Source organism: Phyllostomus hastatus, unplaced genomic scaffold (genome assembly GCF_019186645.2).
Source record: "Phyllostomus hastatus isolate PE091 unplaced genomic scaffold, TTU_PhHast_1.1 phas_contig_86, whole genome shotgun sequence".
NCBI lineage: Eukaryota > Metazoa > Chordata > Mammalia > Chiroptera > Phyllostomidae > Phyllostomus > Phyllostomus hastatus.
In genome coordinates this window covers 96,290,424-96,307,231 of record NW_025333977.1, presented here as the reverse complement: position 1 = coordinate 96,307,231, position 16,808 = coordinate 96,290,424, and the positions used below count along the sequence as shown (strand labels likewise).

The window sequence follows — 16,808 nt, the reverse complement described above, 5'->3', positions numbered from 1 at the left end:
GTGGCGCAGAAAGAAGAGGCCAAGGACTGACTCCAAGAATGAGCCATTGGGAAGGGAAGAGAGAAGCAGCAGGGAGGGTGGAGGAGAGCCCTTGGAGAGATCACAACTCAGAAATCATTGCAAGTTGGTGTTAAGGGCACACGGACGCATAACTGGTGACTGTCTCCATGCTGCACCTGCTGGTGGTGGGGCAGCGATCATTCACTGATTCAGTCATTCTTGGACACTCATTAACTAGTTCCCGTTCTGTGGTGCTAGGTCCAGATGGCCGAGTAGGAGCGTCGGCCACAGCCCCTGCCCTCAGAGAACTGCCAGCCTGGCGGGGCAGACAGGACAGGAAGGGTGGCGACTCCAGGGAGCAAAGCTGGGCAGTCTCTGGGTCCTAGACTGTGAGAGTCTCTTCTCAGAGGGTATCGACATCAGAGCCAAGTCTAGAAGGATGACCGTGGAGAGGAGGGGTGCAGGGCTGCAGGGAGAGTGACTCTCCCAAACTCACAGGTGACCCAAATGGTTAAGGTCATGCCAACCCTGGTTTGGGGGTGGGGAGTAGAGGCAGGAGAAGATAGTTTTGGGTCAGTGGTCTCTAAGGAGGGCTTGGCTGGGCAAAATAGGAACTTCGGATTTACAGGCTGATTAACAGAGGGAGACACGGTGCCCAGGAGCCCCGCCTCCCGAGAGGAATCATGGTGATAAACAACAGCAGACACCACTGACTGAGGCTTGCTAGGGACCGGGCAGTCCGCAGGAACTGCCATCCTGCAACACTGTCTCACAGACAGGAACACAGGTCTCCCAGAGGGCACGTGGTTGGGCCAGAGCCACGCAGCCTGCATGTGGCAGCAGCAGACCCCCGAGTGCCCGCCCAGGAGTGGGCCCTTCCCCTGCTGTGGGCTGGGCCCCAGAGCTGGCGGCTGCTCCCTCCCCATCGTCTTGAAGCCCAGCCACCTGGGACACTTTTCCCATGAACCAAGACAGTCCTCAAAGGGCAGGGAACAAAATGCAAACAGCAAAGCACAGCAGAGTCCCCACAGAGGTCACATGTCCACTAGAGGTACTCTAAACTTGGCACCACCCAGCAGTGTCCCACTTCGCCTTACAATACCTATAGTGATGGAAAACTCACTACCTATGCAGGCTGCCTCAGTATAACATTTATTAAATCACAATAATGACATCAAACACTTGGAAGTTCTCTATATTTAATCTCCACAGTAACCCTCTGAGGTGGGTACTATTACTAACTCATCTCAAAGGTGAGGAAGCTGGGGCTAGAGAGGATAAATGGCTTGTCTAAGGTCTTATAAGTAGAAAGTGGCAGAGCAAGGACTTGAACCCAGGCAGTCTGGCTGTGGAAGCCCCACTCTTTATCTGGGTACCAGTCTCCCACCTCACCAGCTAGGATTAATAGACATGCCTGAAGCTAAAAAGTGAACTGCAGAAGACACGAGTCTACGCTTGCGGATGAGTGAGTACTGGAACAAAGTACTGGAGGACAAAGACAGCCCTGACAAGTCTGTGCAGGATGAACAAGGAAGGAAAGACATGAATGAGAACACGCACTCAATAAATTTGGTAAATGAAATGTACCTTTGCTCTTTTAATCCTGGAACCTGTGTTCCGGCTGCCCAGCAACCCTTGTAGCACAAAGTCTTCTCTCCAGACCCCCAGAGGAGCCTGCACACCGGGCCACGGCAAGCAGGCGGGGCGTCCCAGGAGGGGTACTCACAGGCTTGGGACCTGCCTGCCCAGACATACACACACAGGCACAACCCAAACAAGAGGAGCCACCCAGCCGCTGACAAGCGGGTTGAAGAAGGCACATGTTGTGCCAATGGCTGGAGGCCAGGGGCAAACATGTCTGCGGTGGCTGCACAGCCCAGCAAACGGGACTGTCAGTCAGCAGTGGAAGTGAAGACAAGGACACGTTCAGGCTGGACATGGTCCCCAAACACAAAGACGATGGACTTGGCCCTAGGCACATGCCCTGAACGCATCTGTACTGTTCCTACCTCCACATCTTTGCTCGAGCTGTTCCTTCCACCTGGCAAGTCCTAGCCATCCTTGGAGACAGGTGCAAACACCACCTTCTTCAGGAAGTGTGGGCAGATGCTACAGCTAGAATGGCCTGTCTCTTGGCCTGTGTGTCTGTTGGAGCACTTCCTTGCTGCCATGAGTTCCTGCTACTTTGGGTTTATAGTGTTCCTCCACACATGGGTCAGCATCAAGTCCACCCTCCTTGCTGCCCATAGACTACAGCTGGAGCCCCAGCACCCAGCCACCACAGACACTGTGAGAGGCAGGTAGACAAGCTGTTACCATACACCAGCCCCATCCATGGCAGGCAGCAGAGGGGCACCGTCCATTCTCCAGTCCTGCAAGCCCTAAGGTTAGAGGTGAGGAAATAGGCTCAGACAGGAGAGCTTCAGTGCTCATGGCAAGACAGGAAACACCATGTTGGGGTGCGGGGCTGGTTCTGTCAGACCCCCCTCCACCCATTCATCTCCAGAGGGGACTCTGGATGCATCTAAGGACAATCCTGGCAGCTGACATCTCATGCTAACTGTGCCCCAGCCTCTGCTGCACTGCACACAGATGTAGCATAACCTACAAAGGAGGATCAGTGCCCTCAGTGTCTTCTTTTTACAGGTGACATAACTAAGGGATGGAGAAGGGCAGTCACTGATTCAAGGCCACAGAGCTACTAGAGGGTCCTGCTTCATACCCAGGACCCTCTCTGCCTCCAGACCTCACATGCTCTATCCTGCTGCCCCTGCCCACAGGTCCAACCTCCTCATTTCAATGACCCAGCCACATCATAAATCTATGGGAGTTTTCTGACTCTCAGGCACATCCCAGGGGAAAGCAACCTGCCAGGAGCATCAGTGGAGAAGCAGGACAGGACACCAATACACACAGGACATGACATGGGGTGCCAGCTGTGCTGAGAGCTCATATGCAAAGGGCAGGCCCTGTAGCGTGTGGCAGGCTAGGTGTGGAGCAGAGCAGGGCACCATGACGTTGGCGGCAGCGGGGGCTCTCGCTTACCCACACACTTCCTGTGCACGTTGAGGATAAAGCCCTGGGCACAGAGCACTGTGTGGTTGACACAGTAGAAGGATCCCAGGGTGTTCACACAGAACTGTCGCCGGCTACAATCGTGAGCACCCAGCAGGCACTCGTCTTGGTCTAGTGACAGCCGCAGAAGGAAAAACAGAAGGGCCATTAGAGGGGCACAGCCTGTCACGATGCACCAGTGACGGATGGGAAAACTGAGACCCAGAGAGGGACAGGCAGCTGCTCAGGGCCTCCAAGCTCACCAGTGGTATAGCTCTGGCTTTGGGCCCAAGCCTGAGTTTGTATAGTCAAAGCTGGAATTCCAGTAAGGACAAATGGCAAGGTCAGGCTCAGAGAGGGTAGTAAGCAGCCTGCCACCCACCCACATTCTGGAGATGCTCCACCTCCACAGGCAGCCAAGGGAGCCATGTAAGGCAGGGGCTGCAAGTTCAAGTGTTTAGGGGCCAGGCTGGCAACATAAATGAAAGAAGGAACCAAAGGGGGTTCTATGGGCAGTGCAAGGCCTATGTTCTCTCCAGAGGGGGACTAGAACTGCAGGCTTTATAAAGTTTCAAGAGAAAACTGAAATCTGGACATTTAAAAAAAATACTGCATTTTTCATGATTAGTAACACATCTGATTATTGTAAACAGGGTAGAGCCCAGCAGGACTTGCTACAGGCCAAGCTTTACCCTCAGAATGACTGTCTGCAACCCCTGGCCTGGAACCCACAGCCTTTACTGCCAGGGCTTGCAGGAGGGAGGGAGACCTGGAGAGACAGAGACACCGGCCTGCAGCCTGGCTGGGCCTGAAGGGATCCTGACCCAGGAGAGACACATCCTCATGTCTTCAGGGCCCTGAGAGACAGGGAGCAAAGCCCAGAGGGCACCTGAGATCTGTCCCTACGACCTAAGACAAAGGCCTGCCAGTCACCATCATGTTGTGTCCTGAGCCAGTCTCCTGTCCTCTCTGGGCACTGGATAGTTGTCACCCACATCAGAAAACAGTTTCAGCCCAGAGGCTAAATAAGGGTTTCAGCTTCTGGCAGAGGTGTATGCATTTTCCCTGATAGACTTAACCCTAGCATACCCAGAAACCCACCAGGAACACCTTTCCTGAACTTGAACCTGAACTGAAGTGTGTGTTAGACCACCTGCACGTTCCATGTCTGTCTTGCCTCCAGACATGAGGAGGTGCAGTCTCGAGGCCTCTCAGGTTGTTCTCAATGCACTACGTACTGTGGAAACCACCCCAGCAGGTGTTAGATCCAATGCCCCCATCTTACAGGAGGACATCCCAGCTGAGAGAGGCCCTGCTGAGACAAGATCACTGGCAGGGTCACTGGCATGAAAGGAACATGCTTTTGGAATCTTCAGCCTCTTTGTGCAGGGAAGAGGTAGTCAACTGCCACCAACATCCTTTGTCCTCTCCTTAACAGAACTGAACTTTTCTTTAACAAACTGAACTCATGCCATCCAGCTGGGACTCATACTCCCCAGTCTTGCTTCCAATCAAAGGCAAATGGGAGGGATGAATGCCACTTCTGGGTCCTGCCTTACACTAATCTGGCATGCACTTCCCTCTTTCTCTTTCTCCCCCCATGACTAGATCAGGAACAAGGTGGTCAGAATCAACTTAGGCCATGCAGACAGAGAAAACCCTCAAGGACAGGAAAGGTGGAGCATGGTCCAGAGACCTGGTGAGAAATACATATTCTCAGGCCCCACCCCAGACCTGCTGGGTAAGGATCTCTGGGGATTCTGTGGAATTCTCAGGATCCATGCTGTCACTAGGCTTCCAGATGACTCTGGTGCACGCTGAAGTTTGGGAAGCATTGCTCCAGAGAATAGCAAACAACATGACAAAAGAGGCCTGGGGTCCTGCCAGCCCGTGTGCCCACCCTGTACTACACACACACCTGTGCATGGTGACATGAGAAGAATCACTGCTTAAGCTATCTGGAGCTCTTTATCACAAACAGCCAAACCTGCTCCCTCATAAACCTCCTAAGTTTTAGATCCAGACCGCTTCCCTTATTTTGTTTGTCTGATCCCCACTCGGGGGCCCGTACCACAGGCTAACTTAGGTTTGGACAGGTATGAGGGTAACCCCCATGGTACTCACCTTCACAGGACAGACCGTCTGCCATGATAGCATAGCCAGGAAAGCAGGAGCACATGGCTGTGTCCCCAATAATGCGGCACACCTGCTTGCAAGGCCCATCGTCTGGGAGAAAACCGCACAGAAATCAGAGACTGCCAGGCTCATCACCTCCAGCTCTAACCTGCAGGTGGAAAGGCTGGGAGCCAAGGAACCCCACACCTGGACCTTTTTACAAGTTCACCTGTTAAACTGGTTCATACATCAGCTGGTGTCTAGGATGATGTGTTAGATCTCCCGCCACCCCCACCACACCCTTCCCTCAAGTAACAGTAATGGTAGTGAGGAGGAGACAGAGAAGACAGAAAAGATGCAGAGAGAGAAGGAACAAGGAAGAAGAGAAGAGCAGAACAAAGAACTTTTTACACATTACAGTCTGCATGACAGTTCTACAAGCAAAGATGTATTCTCTGAATTTCACAGGAACTGAGACCAAAAAAGTACCTAATTGGCTTGCCTGGGGTCATCATATACAATCACCCCAGGCTGTCCTCTATTCTCATCTCCTTTCTCACCCCAGGCTGACTCTCCCCCAAATCTCACCTCCTCAGGTATACTCAACTCAGACAGGCAAGACCAGCCGACCCCCAAAGCAGAAGCACCCCTTCGACAGAGCCACCTTGCACATGCCCAACACTAAAGAGCTCTACCTACAAGCAAGCCAGACCCATCCCGAGGCCCACATTACCTTTGCAGGTGTTGGGTTGCGGCCGTGGTAGCAGGATGGTGTTGGGGGGCACTTGGGAGGATTCTGGCCTCAGTGCAGACTTCTCTGCAGCCTCTGGCTGTGGGGGGCGATTGTCTGTCCCAGGCAGAGCAAACAGGAGGGGGAGGTCTGTCTCACATCTGCAGCCAGGCCTCAGGCCTGAACAGGCACCATGCCAGCACTTGATAGAAACTGCTTCATTTAATCCACCACCACCCATTTCCCAGGAGAGGAAACTGAGGCTCAGGGAGCTATGCAATATACTTAGGTAAGGTCAATCTCACAGCCATTCACAGCAGAGGAGGCAAGGAAGAAGAGGAGTGAGTTTCTAGACTGACAACAAATCTATCCCTGGAAGCTGGCAACTTCCTGGGCTGCCTATTAGGGCTTAACCACCTTGGGCCCAGGACTGGGGAATCAGACTGGGCTGATGGGAGCCTCTGTAGCTCAGGTCCCGGTCCTGCATTTGAATCCAGAGCAGGGCACTGGAGCTTACCATGCAGTAGAGTTCCAGGAAGAAGCCTATATGCTGGGCCTCACAAAGCCCACCACCAGAGGCCTCTGGCTCCTATAGGTTCCAATGTGTGGGGCGGCAGAAGGAGAAGTACCCCACAGTCCCCACTGCTGGAATCCCACACTCCCCTGGCAAGAGTAACCCCAGCCCCTACCTCAACTGCCTGGGTCCTTACCTGGGTGGCAGGTACGGCCATCATCCTGTAGTGAAAAGCCAGGAAAGCAGGCACAGTGGTAAGAGCCCACAGTATTGATGCAGAGGTGCTGGCAAAGCTCCCCTGGGAGAAGTAGGCACTCATCCTGGTCATCGCCGGGCAGGCTATTGGGCAGCTCGGTGTCCATGCTCAGTGACAGGGCCTCCCGGCTCCCCAGCTGCGTCTCTGAAACTGGGGCAGAGGTCAGATGGGATCTGGGTTGGCCCCAGCAGGTGGCCGAGACCTCAGGCCCCCAGAAAATCAGTGCAGGTCCTCATCAGAACCCTCTGCATGCCCAGCTGAGAGAGCATGGATGGATGATAGGTGGATGGATGAATAGATGGATGGATGATGAAGGATGGGGGGATGGACAGACCTCAGAAATAAGAGTGAACCCATCAGAGCCAGATCTATAACAGCCCTCAGGAAGCATTGGCTGAAGTGATAAATGGGCCCTGGCCAGTGTCACTCAGTTGGTTGGGCAACATCCTGCAAACTGAAAGGCCAAGGATCCAATTCCCAGTCAGGGCACATGCCTGGGTTGCAAGTTCTATCCCTGGTTGGGGGTGTGCAAGAGGCAACCTATCGATGTTTCTCTCTCACATCAATGTTTCTCTCCCTCTCTTTCTCCCTCCCTTCCCCCCTCTCTGGAACCAATAAAATAAACAAAATTAAAGTAATAAATAGGACTCAGACCCCTGACTTCAGTGACATCAGAGAGGCCTACCTGTAGCAACAGAAAGGGCCCAAACCTGAGTTCCATCAGATTAAGAGCTGTACCCTCACTTGGGTGACCCCTAGCTGTGTCACTTTCAACAGCACTAGGTCTTTCCATGCATTCCAAGCTATGTTAAGGAGGAGGTGAGAGTGGGAGAGAGAGAAGGTTCCCAGGGCAGAGCTGTCTTGGAAGACTCTAGATATACAGTCATGGAAAAGGGAGAGGCCCGAAATCCCTCCATATGGCAGCCTGGTGCCTCAGCTCTGCCCACCAGCACCAGACAGCCAAGCCCCTGAAGGGAGCAACTGCATAAGGTCACATCTGAGGAACATGTTTCATATTGAGGGCATTTACATTAAGTTCCAGCCCAATCAGCTCAGGCCCAGTACCTGCCAGCAGGGCCATAACGGATGATGGCCCAGCCCTACGGACCTGTGCTTGGGCTCTACTGAGCTTGCTACAGGCTGGGCAACATCTCTAGGGTTCAAGCTCAGGCCACCTTCATCAGCATATTTCTCACAATGATTTCAGCAGAGGGGATATTGAGGCTTAGAGGAACAGAGTGATTTTTTCCTAGGTCACCTAAGCAGAACTGAAACCCAAGTTGGTCTGACCCTGATATTTGTGTCCCCTGAGGTCCAGGTTACCCCTCAGTTCATCACAGAAGGAGAGGAACACGTATCTCTGGCTCTGGACCCTTCTCAGCCCTACACCTACCCTCTGACCCCCCGAAGCCAGACTTCCAAAATTTTACTTTGAATTAGACCTGTGGGTACTAACCTAGCCTTCAGACCAATGCTCAACCAGCCCCCCAAAAGCCATTCTCATCAAGTGTAACTTCCTTGGACTGGACAGCCCCTGTGCCCATGCTGTCCTAGTGAAGCTGGCTAGTTCCTCTGTCTTGGCAGCTTCCCCTGGTCTGGCCCAGGCACCACATGCTTGCTACTGCACACCCTGCTGGAAGACCCAGGTATCTACTAGGCCTACTACCATATCCAGCAAATTTTGTACCCACAGGTTACAAGTTCTTCTCCTAGGAGCCCCTGGCCTTGTAGCCTACGGACAGCAGGCATTCTAATTTCTATGCACAGACTTCCATTGTCTTCTGTTATCATGACAGAGACCCAGGGATGACTGGGTCTGGTCAAATCCAGGACACTAGAAAGCCCAAGTCAAAAATGGGAGTCATCAGAGCCAAGAGTCTGGTCCCAACTATGCCAAAGACCCACTGTGCATGTGGGGCGAGGTCCTGCCCCTCTCTGGCCCTCAGCTTCCTCATCCAGACTACTAAAACATGGTGATAGTAACAGGGTAGCATCTGAGTGTTTTGCCAGGCACTATCATAAGCTCTTGACGAGCATCCTGTCATCCACCCTCATAGAGAGGGAGGTGAAAAGCAGAATCCCTATCTGACAAACTGTCCAAGAAGGGCCATGATTTGCTGAGAAGAATGGTGGAGCTGGGATTCCAACCAGGTCTGCTAGACTCCAAAGGCCAAGAATTAACCTTGATGCTAGGACCATCTTTGGGGCTTTCATTCCCAGACCTTGCTCAGTCCTTGAAGTGCCCAGGCCTAGCCTAGTGTTTCTGGAACCCTCATGAGCACCTGATCCCTGGCTGGTCAAGACTAAGTGTGTGAACACGGGCAGAAGTAACCTGCCAGGCACTAGTCCCAGGGCTGCTAGGCCCAGCTATACAAAGGATAACTGCTGACTCACAGGGACACCTTGACTGGGCTCCTGCTGGCCCACAGGCACAAAGAAGACTAATGGCCACGAGTCCAGGAGATAGCCCTAGATAGGGTGACAGAGGCTGCATGTGGCAGCTGGAAAAATGACAAGAGCACATGGAAAGCACAGGAGGAAGAAGACCCCAGAGACGCTCCAGGACCTGAAGCTCCCATGGAAGCTCCAGGACCTGGCTCCTGAACCTCAGGCAGGAGCAAGCACAAATTCCAGGCTCCACAATGCACCTGGAGCTCCCCGCAACACACACACTGCCTATGGCTTCTGGGGCCAGTGCCAGGCAGGTATAGAGAGGGTAAAGGCACAGTCCTGGTCAGCCCTCAAGAACTCATGGTCTAGTGGTGAAGGAGGGCTGCCAAACAAACTCATCATTCATTCAGTCATTTGCTAGTGATTCTTCTACGAAAAGCATAGGGCCAGGAACTGAGAATATAGACATAAAAGACAGTGATAGCCTGAAGGGGCTGATCAGGCAGGAGTGGCAACATTTATGAATGTATTCTCCATACTAGTTATACCCTGTTCCCTGAGGAAACAAGAATGGGATAGGTGAGAGGGATTGAACACAAGGAAAGGTAAGTGAATAAATGGGTAAGTGAAAGGTTTGCTGACCAGGTGAGTGGGTGAATACATGAACAGATGGACAGACAGATGGACAAATGGACAAACGGATGGATGAACAGATGAATGCGTAAGTGAATGGGTGCATGAGTAAGTGGTTGTGTGGGTGCATGGGTGAGTGGATGGGTGAGGTAGAAGAATGGATGGATGAATGGATGTGTAAATGGATAGATGAGGGGATGGTGGATGAATGGTGTATTGGATAGATGAATGGACGGTGAAATAGACCAGAGAATGGGTAGGGGATGGGTGAGATGATGGATGGATAAAACAGTGGATGGAAGCATGGTAGGTAGTAAGTAGTTGGCAATTCGGTGGGTGAAGTGGATGGTACTCGGAAAACTGAATGAAATTTCCATCTTGGAAATAATAGGCCAAAGCCCACTATCAGAAGGCACAGAAGAACTCTGTCCAGAGCAGAGCTTGTGCCTGAAGTCACAGATGGCTATGGATGCAGGGTCCCCAGGGAAGACCAGAGGGCTACCAGCTCTCTCCCCTCACCCAACTATCCCATGTACCCCAGCCCAGGTTGAGGCAACACCCACCTCTCTGTGGTGCGGCCTCAGGCTCTGGAGGCTGGCGGACCTCTGGCACAATGAGGGGGTCTTCGCCCTCACAGCAGGATAGCATGACGTGGTTGCAGGGGTAGCCCAGGTTGGGGTTGGATTCACATGACTGGCCCTCGGCCCTCACACGGAGCCCCAGGCCACAGCAGTCACAGCATTGCTGGAGAAAAGACATGCAGTCACTGCCACACCTTGGCCCCTCAGCCTTCTCCTGGGTCTGTGAGCCCATCGGACTCACTAAGGACCCCCAGAAAACAGCCCAGGTCTGGCTCAGTAGAGGAGCTGATAAGTGAGAATGATTCATTTTGTCTTGTTTCTTCTGTCCAGTATGTACTCTCCAAGGGCAGAGGAGTCACTTTTCTCTATTTTCCATGTCTATCTCAGAGTAGGGCTAATACAAATTTTTTGAAATAACTAATAAATGGCCTCTATGAAAAGAACTACAAATTAGCCCCAACCACTTCCACTACCCTCTGTTTTCACTAGCAGACTAGCAGCTAACAGCATTTTCAAGTATCCCTTGAAGTTAGAGACTAAAGTCACTGGATAAAACTTTCAGGAGAGCTTTTAACTAGGGCTGATTCACCTTGAAAGTATATCCTTTTTGTAGCCCTCTTCCTCCTTTTCAGAACAGATGTGGTGGCTGGAGTTCTAGCAACCATCATGGGACATGAGGCGACTTTCAAGATGGAGGCTACAAGCTAAAGATGACCAAGCAGAAAAATAGAAGACAGATTGTCTGAAGATACTGTGTAGATACATCCTTGTCCCAGACTGCTCACTTCTAACAAAAATCTTCAATTGTTTAAACTACTGTGGTAGACTGATTATAATAGCCCCAATTGTTTCTGCTTCCTTGTGTCCACTGTCTTTGCAGTGTGATAGTGCAGTTGCTCCAATCAAAGGAGACTATTTGCCAACTGCTTGGTTGCACTGTAAGTTTTGCTCTGGCCAACAGGATGAGACACAAGTGACAGTACACCAGTTCTGAGCTTAGGCCTCAAAAGGCCTTGAACATTTCTACTCTGTGTTGGAACCCTGCCCACCACTAACTGAGCAAGCCCAGACTAGCCTGCTAGAGGTTGAGAGACTGCACAGAGTAGAGAAAACTCATCCCAGCTGCAGCGATCCTACATCATAAAGTACCACGAGAGCCATCAGCTGGCAGCAAACACATAAGTGAGCTTAGCCAAGATCAGCAGAGCATGGCCCATGCCATTAAAACTACCCCAACTCAGGCTATGTGCCAGTCATAAATCACTATGGTTTGGGGTTGTTTGTTACACAGCAATAGCTAACTGATACTCCAGACATGCATCACCCAATGGTGACCACTTCACCAGTTAGTAAAGACCCACCAGGTACTTAATAAACAGTTAGCCTTAACTCTGATCCTCACAACCACCCCATAAGACATATATTATTATCCTCACTTTGTAGGTGGACAAGCTGAGGCTCAGAAAAGAAGGCTGGCCCAGGGTCAAATATACAGATAAAAAATGGGATTCGAAATGTTCCTGTCGCCAAAGTCCTTTCCCTAATATCATTATCTTTATAAACAATCAACCCCAACACAATAAAAATTAAAGTCGAAATAATCTCCCAAATGCCACCCTCCTCCAGAGGTCCCTGTCACAGTCATCCAGGCTTGTGATACTTCAATTCCTTATACTCCTCTCTCCTAAACACCTCTTTCAGCGATGCTTCCTGAAGCTGTCCACTGCCCTAGTCTGCCCCATCCTCTGCTGCATGGGGGCCAGGTATTGACCCCCAATGTCTGTTTTCCATTCTTCCCAATTTTCAGTGGAGCATGTGACCTCTCCAGAATAAAGACATTCCTCAGCCTCCCTTCAGCTAAGTGTGGCCACTGGACCTAGTTCTAGATAATGTGATGTTAGTGGAAGTACTGCCTGTCCTCAGAAGAGGGGCTCTTCTCACACCTGTGTGCACAGCAGCATTAGTCACACAGCCATGAGGTATTGATAAGAAGCAACTCAATGTCTATGAACAGATAAATACATGAATAGAAGCATTCTATACATGTAATGGAATATTAATCAACATTAAAAGGATGAAAATCCTGGCACATGCTACAACATGGATGAACCTGGAGGACAGTATGCTCAGTGAAATAAGCCAGACACAACAGGACAAATATTGTGATTCCACATTTATGAGGTATCCAGATAGTGTAATTCACAGAGACAGAAAGCAGAAGGTTGGTTGTCGGGGGCTGGTGGTTAGTGTTTGATGGGGACAGAGTTTCAGTGTGGGAAGGTGAAGAGAGTTCTGGAGATGGAGGGTGGTGATGGTTGCACAATAATGTGACTGTGTTTAATGCCACTGAACCATACACTAAAAAATAACTAAGATGGTGAATTTTACATTATGTGTATTTGGCACAATGAAAAATAATGTAAAAGGGGGGGCTCCTTCCTGCTGCTCGGAGCTCAAGCAGCCATCTGGGACCAAATAGCAGCAAATCACAGTTGGTAGGGCAACAAGACAGAACGAGCCTGTGTCCCTGAAGACCACAGAGCCACTCGCTCCTTCGGTTCTGGCCTGGCTGCCTCCAACCTCCAGCATATGACAGAATAACCAATGTTCAGGGAGTTTTCCACTACCTGTAGCCAAACCAAGGCCTCATTCCTAGCCCTGCCACCAGTGTGAGCTCTAGCACAGTAACTGATCTTGTGTGAATCCTTCCCAGGGCCCTGTATACCCTTGGCTTAAAGCCTGAAAGATCTCAGGGCAATAGCTACTGTCCTTCACATAAGAGCCAGAGGTCTCCTAGCAGCCTGTCCTCATTACAACTCAAGCCTGCGGAACCCCTTTCCCACCCATTCTTGCCTCTGTGTCTTTGCTCACATTGTTCCCTCTCTTAGAAGTACCCTCCTCTTCTCTCTGTCCCAGTCTGCCACCTGATGAGATTTCACTCCATCCGGATCACACTGTCCATGTAGAAGAGCCCCCTCAATGAATGGTCCCCACAACTGCCAGAAGGAACCAGATAGTGTCCTTCAAAACTCTCTATGCTTCCCACCTCACTCAGAGCAAACCATCACCCTTATAATGACGGAGAGGGTCTGCCCCATCACCTCTCTGGCCTCAGCTCCTGCCACTCTCTCCTAACTCACTGCACTCCAGACACACAGGCCTCCTTGTTGCTTCTCACACCTGCCTCAGGACCTTTGCACTTGTTCCCTCTGCCTAGAAGATACTTCCCACAGGTGACCACATGGCTCAACCCTCTCTTCCTCCAGGGTTTTACACAAATGTCCTCTTATTAGTGAGGCCATCTCCAGCCACTGTTAGCTGAAACTTCAGTCCCTACCCACCCCTGACAGAGCTTATCCCCATCCTCTCTTGAATTTTTCCTCCCTGGCACCATCACCTTCTTTCTACCACACCATGTATCAATCTCCATCTATCTCCCTGACTAGAAAGAAGACCCAGAGAAGGCAGGGATTTTTATGTTACTCATTTCTGCATCCCTCATGCCTAAAACAGGGCCTGGCATACACTGGTGTCCAGTAAATATTTTGTGAATCAATAGATCAATATAATAACTGATGATATTTTCTATGCAGATGAATAGACACAGGTGTGAGGGTCCCCCCCAACCATGGAACCCCACAGGGGAGCCCAAATCCAGCCCTCAAGGACCCTCAGGGGCCCAGGCAACAAAGGCTGCAGGTCAGTCTTGCCTTGTACAAGGAGACGCCACAGGTGTCACTGTCCTCAAGCCCACAGGCCTCGCCCTCCTTGGCTCCCATGACGCCAGCCATACAGCTCTTCTCCTTCAGGTACGACACGCAGCAGTGCTTCTGGGCTGTCCTGCAACAGAAGTGTCCTCAGCCCCACCTGAGTGCTGCCCCGTCCTCCCACTGACCCTCTATAGGACAGATCACAGCTCCCATCTCACAGAGAAAAAAACTGAGGCTCAGACAAGGGAAGCCCATATGAGCAGGGCAGTGCTGGTGGCAGGTGCCTTGGCAAGGCCAGCAAATCCCCCACTGGGTCACATGGGTTTGTTTCTTCTTAACCAAGAAGACTTAGGCCTAGGCTCCACTGGACTCATTGCTGTGTGTCTCTGACCAACGACAAAAGGGGAATTGGCACTCCAAACCCCCCACAAGCAGTGAAAGTTAGGAAGACCCAATCCTGGGTTGGCCTGGAGGAAAATAGGGTTCCTGGTAAAACCTCCTAATCTCTGCAGGGCTGTCCTGAGGCAGAGGCAGCTGATGAGCCAGGAGCATGCAGACAGAGCCAGGACAGAGAAGCAGGGTCATGGGAAGTAGGGTTCAGCCCCACCTGAGGAAGAGCATGTCCTAGCAAGGGCTACCCAGTGAATTTCCCATCACAAGAGAGATATAAGCACACACTAGGGTACTCAGCACAAAACTCCAGGAATATGAATGGTGCAGGCTCTAACTACTAACCAGCCAAAAAAAAAAAAAAAAAATGGTGAGACAACAGAGATAAAAGAAAGGGAGAAGATTAGAATTTAAATGTTTCCAAAGTAGGCATGATGGGCTGGACATTCGCAAACATGGGGTCTAATCCTGGCCATGCTCCCAATGAGCTGTATAGCTTAGGATGAATCACATCACCTCTCTGAACCTTCTTTTCCTTGTCTGGAAAAATGGGTAGGTTGAAAAGATGGTATCACTAGAAAAAAGAAATAGTTAGTGGCTGACCAAGACGTCTTCTAGGCCTGGCAGAGGGCTGGCTGGCATGGTTGTAAATGATTCCATTGCTGAGATACTACAGTCCAAAGAAACAATCAATACAGGCAGTGAAGACAACAGTGAAAGGCCAGCCTTTTGGAGACTCCAAGGCAGCAAAGTAGGGAGAAACAGAGGGCCAAGTTCCCCCAGCTCAAAGCTGAGTAGGTAAAACCTGTGTGGGTGGAACACTGCCCAGCAGAAAGAAGTCCCCAATTACTCCTAGGTGACAATGGTCCTGTAACACTTGGTCCACACTGTTCACTCCTCCAATTTTGTGCATTAGGCCGGCTATGAATTTATGTGGCTAGTATATACACTGGGGACCAGTCTTGGGCTCTCCACACCTGCAGAAATCCTTACCCTCTGGGCCACAGCTGCCACATCCAATCACTCTTGTGCACCTGGAAACAGGTGAACCATGTGCTCACCGTCAGGGCCTGGGGTCCATGGCAAGCAGGGATCTGGAGAGGGGGAACAGGCAGCTCTGCGCGTTCCAGGGTGCCCACCTTACCTGCAGATGTCACCCTCAGCACCACTCTCAGGGATTTCAAGGCACTCGTCATTGTCAATGGCCCACTGCTGTCCAGCTGCGCAGCAAGTCTCGATCAGGTCCTTTGTGGAGACTGTGGGTGGCAACATGGGCAGAGTCACCACCACCCTATAAGAGGTATGCAGTTCCAAGGTGTCTACGTCAACTAGTAGAATAGATGCTGCTGGTGCCCATCCACACCCCCATTACTGGGAAGGTAACACACTCCCTCCACTGTTCTGGATGGTGGCCACCAGCTCACACTGCAAACACCTTTGGAGAACTGCTTAGGATGGTAAGTTAGCCCCATGGGGGTACACAGCCAATTGATGGGTGGCATAGGAGTACAAAGGTGACAGTCTTGTGGGGCCACTCACACTTGAGTTCCCTGTGGGATCAGAAGCCTTGTCCAGCTCCTTCCCTGCACCTCCCCAAACAACCTTGTGCACAAGGACCCCAACTCAGGCTCTGCTCTTAAGGAGCATAACCTAAGACTCCAACACAGGACAAGACATAAGAAAGTAACTGCAGCAGCAAGGGAAGTTTAAAACTCAGGTGAGTTCGTGGAACAAAGTGCATGGAGAGAACTTCTATGACCAGGGAGGATGGGAAGGGGTCAGGGGCTCAGGGAGAACATCTTCCAACTCAAACTCAAATGGGTGAATCTGACCAGCTCAAAATTAAACTTCTCTGTATAACAAAGACCTCCATGGACAAATATAACAGGTTGCTGACAGGCTAGGAGGCAATTTTAGAATGTCTACACGTGACAAAGTATTGCTATTAAGAAATATAATAACCTCCTGAAAATTATCAAGAAAAAAGCAACCCCGACATAAAATACGTTTTAAACAAAAAAAAAATCAGAACAAGCATTAAATGCCACCTAGGGGTGGCAGTGGGAACTGGCAGCCATTCTGGAGGGAGATCTGGCACTACTTATACAATGAAGTCTGAACATCAGCTAGGGCCTTGTGGTTCCGCTCCAGGTATACATTCTAGGGGGATCCTTGGCCAGGCCCATCATGCAACCAGCACATACGTGCACTTGAGTGTTATTGGGGAAGGGGCTTGGAGGAAGTCTGGAAGTTCACATTGGAAGAGTGGATGAAGGGAATTTAGAGACATCCTCCATATAGGATTCCACTTCTGTCAGAAACAACAGACCAGATGTCCACATGACAACATGACAACACATGCACACAAGCAACATGAGTGGTACAGAACAGAAGGCTGAGGAGGAATAGGAAAAAAACAAGTGGGATTCATTAC

The 16,808-nt window shown here is 50.9% G+C and overlaps 1 protein-coding gene across 2 annotated transcripts in view; it reads right to left on the bottom strand.

Moving 5' to 3' along the window:
• The window catches only part of FBLN2 (fibulin 2), a 99,870-nt gene that overhangs the window by 16,373 nt on the left and 66,689 nt on the right, over nucleotides 1-16,808 (bottom strand). The window contains exons 3-9 of one of the 2 annotated variants that reach the window (XM_045851740.1): nucleotides 15,519-15,630; nucleotides 13,985-14,114; nucleotides 10,257-10,437; nucleotides 6,610-6,819; nucleotides 5,903-6,016; nucleotides 5,179-5,280; nucleotides 3,046-3,186 (exon numbers count right to left, since the gene is read on the bottom strand). In XM_045851740.1, the coding sequence (XP_045707696.1) occupies nucleotides 3,046-3,186; nucleotides 5,179-5,280; nucleotides 5,903-6,016; nucleotides 6,610-6,819; nucleotides 10,257-10,437; nucleotides 13,985-14,114; nucleotides 15,519-15,630 (990 nt within the window). The remainder of the gene's footprint in view (nucleotides 1-3,045; nucleotides 3,187-5,178; nucleotides 5,281-5,902; nucleotides 6,017-6,609; nucleotides 6,820-10,256; nucleotides 10,438-13,984; nucleotides 14,115-15,518; nucleotides 15,631-16,808) is intronic. The other variant, XM_045851741.1, reaches the window with a different exon arrangement.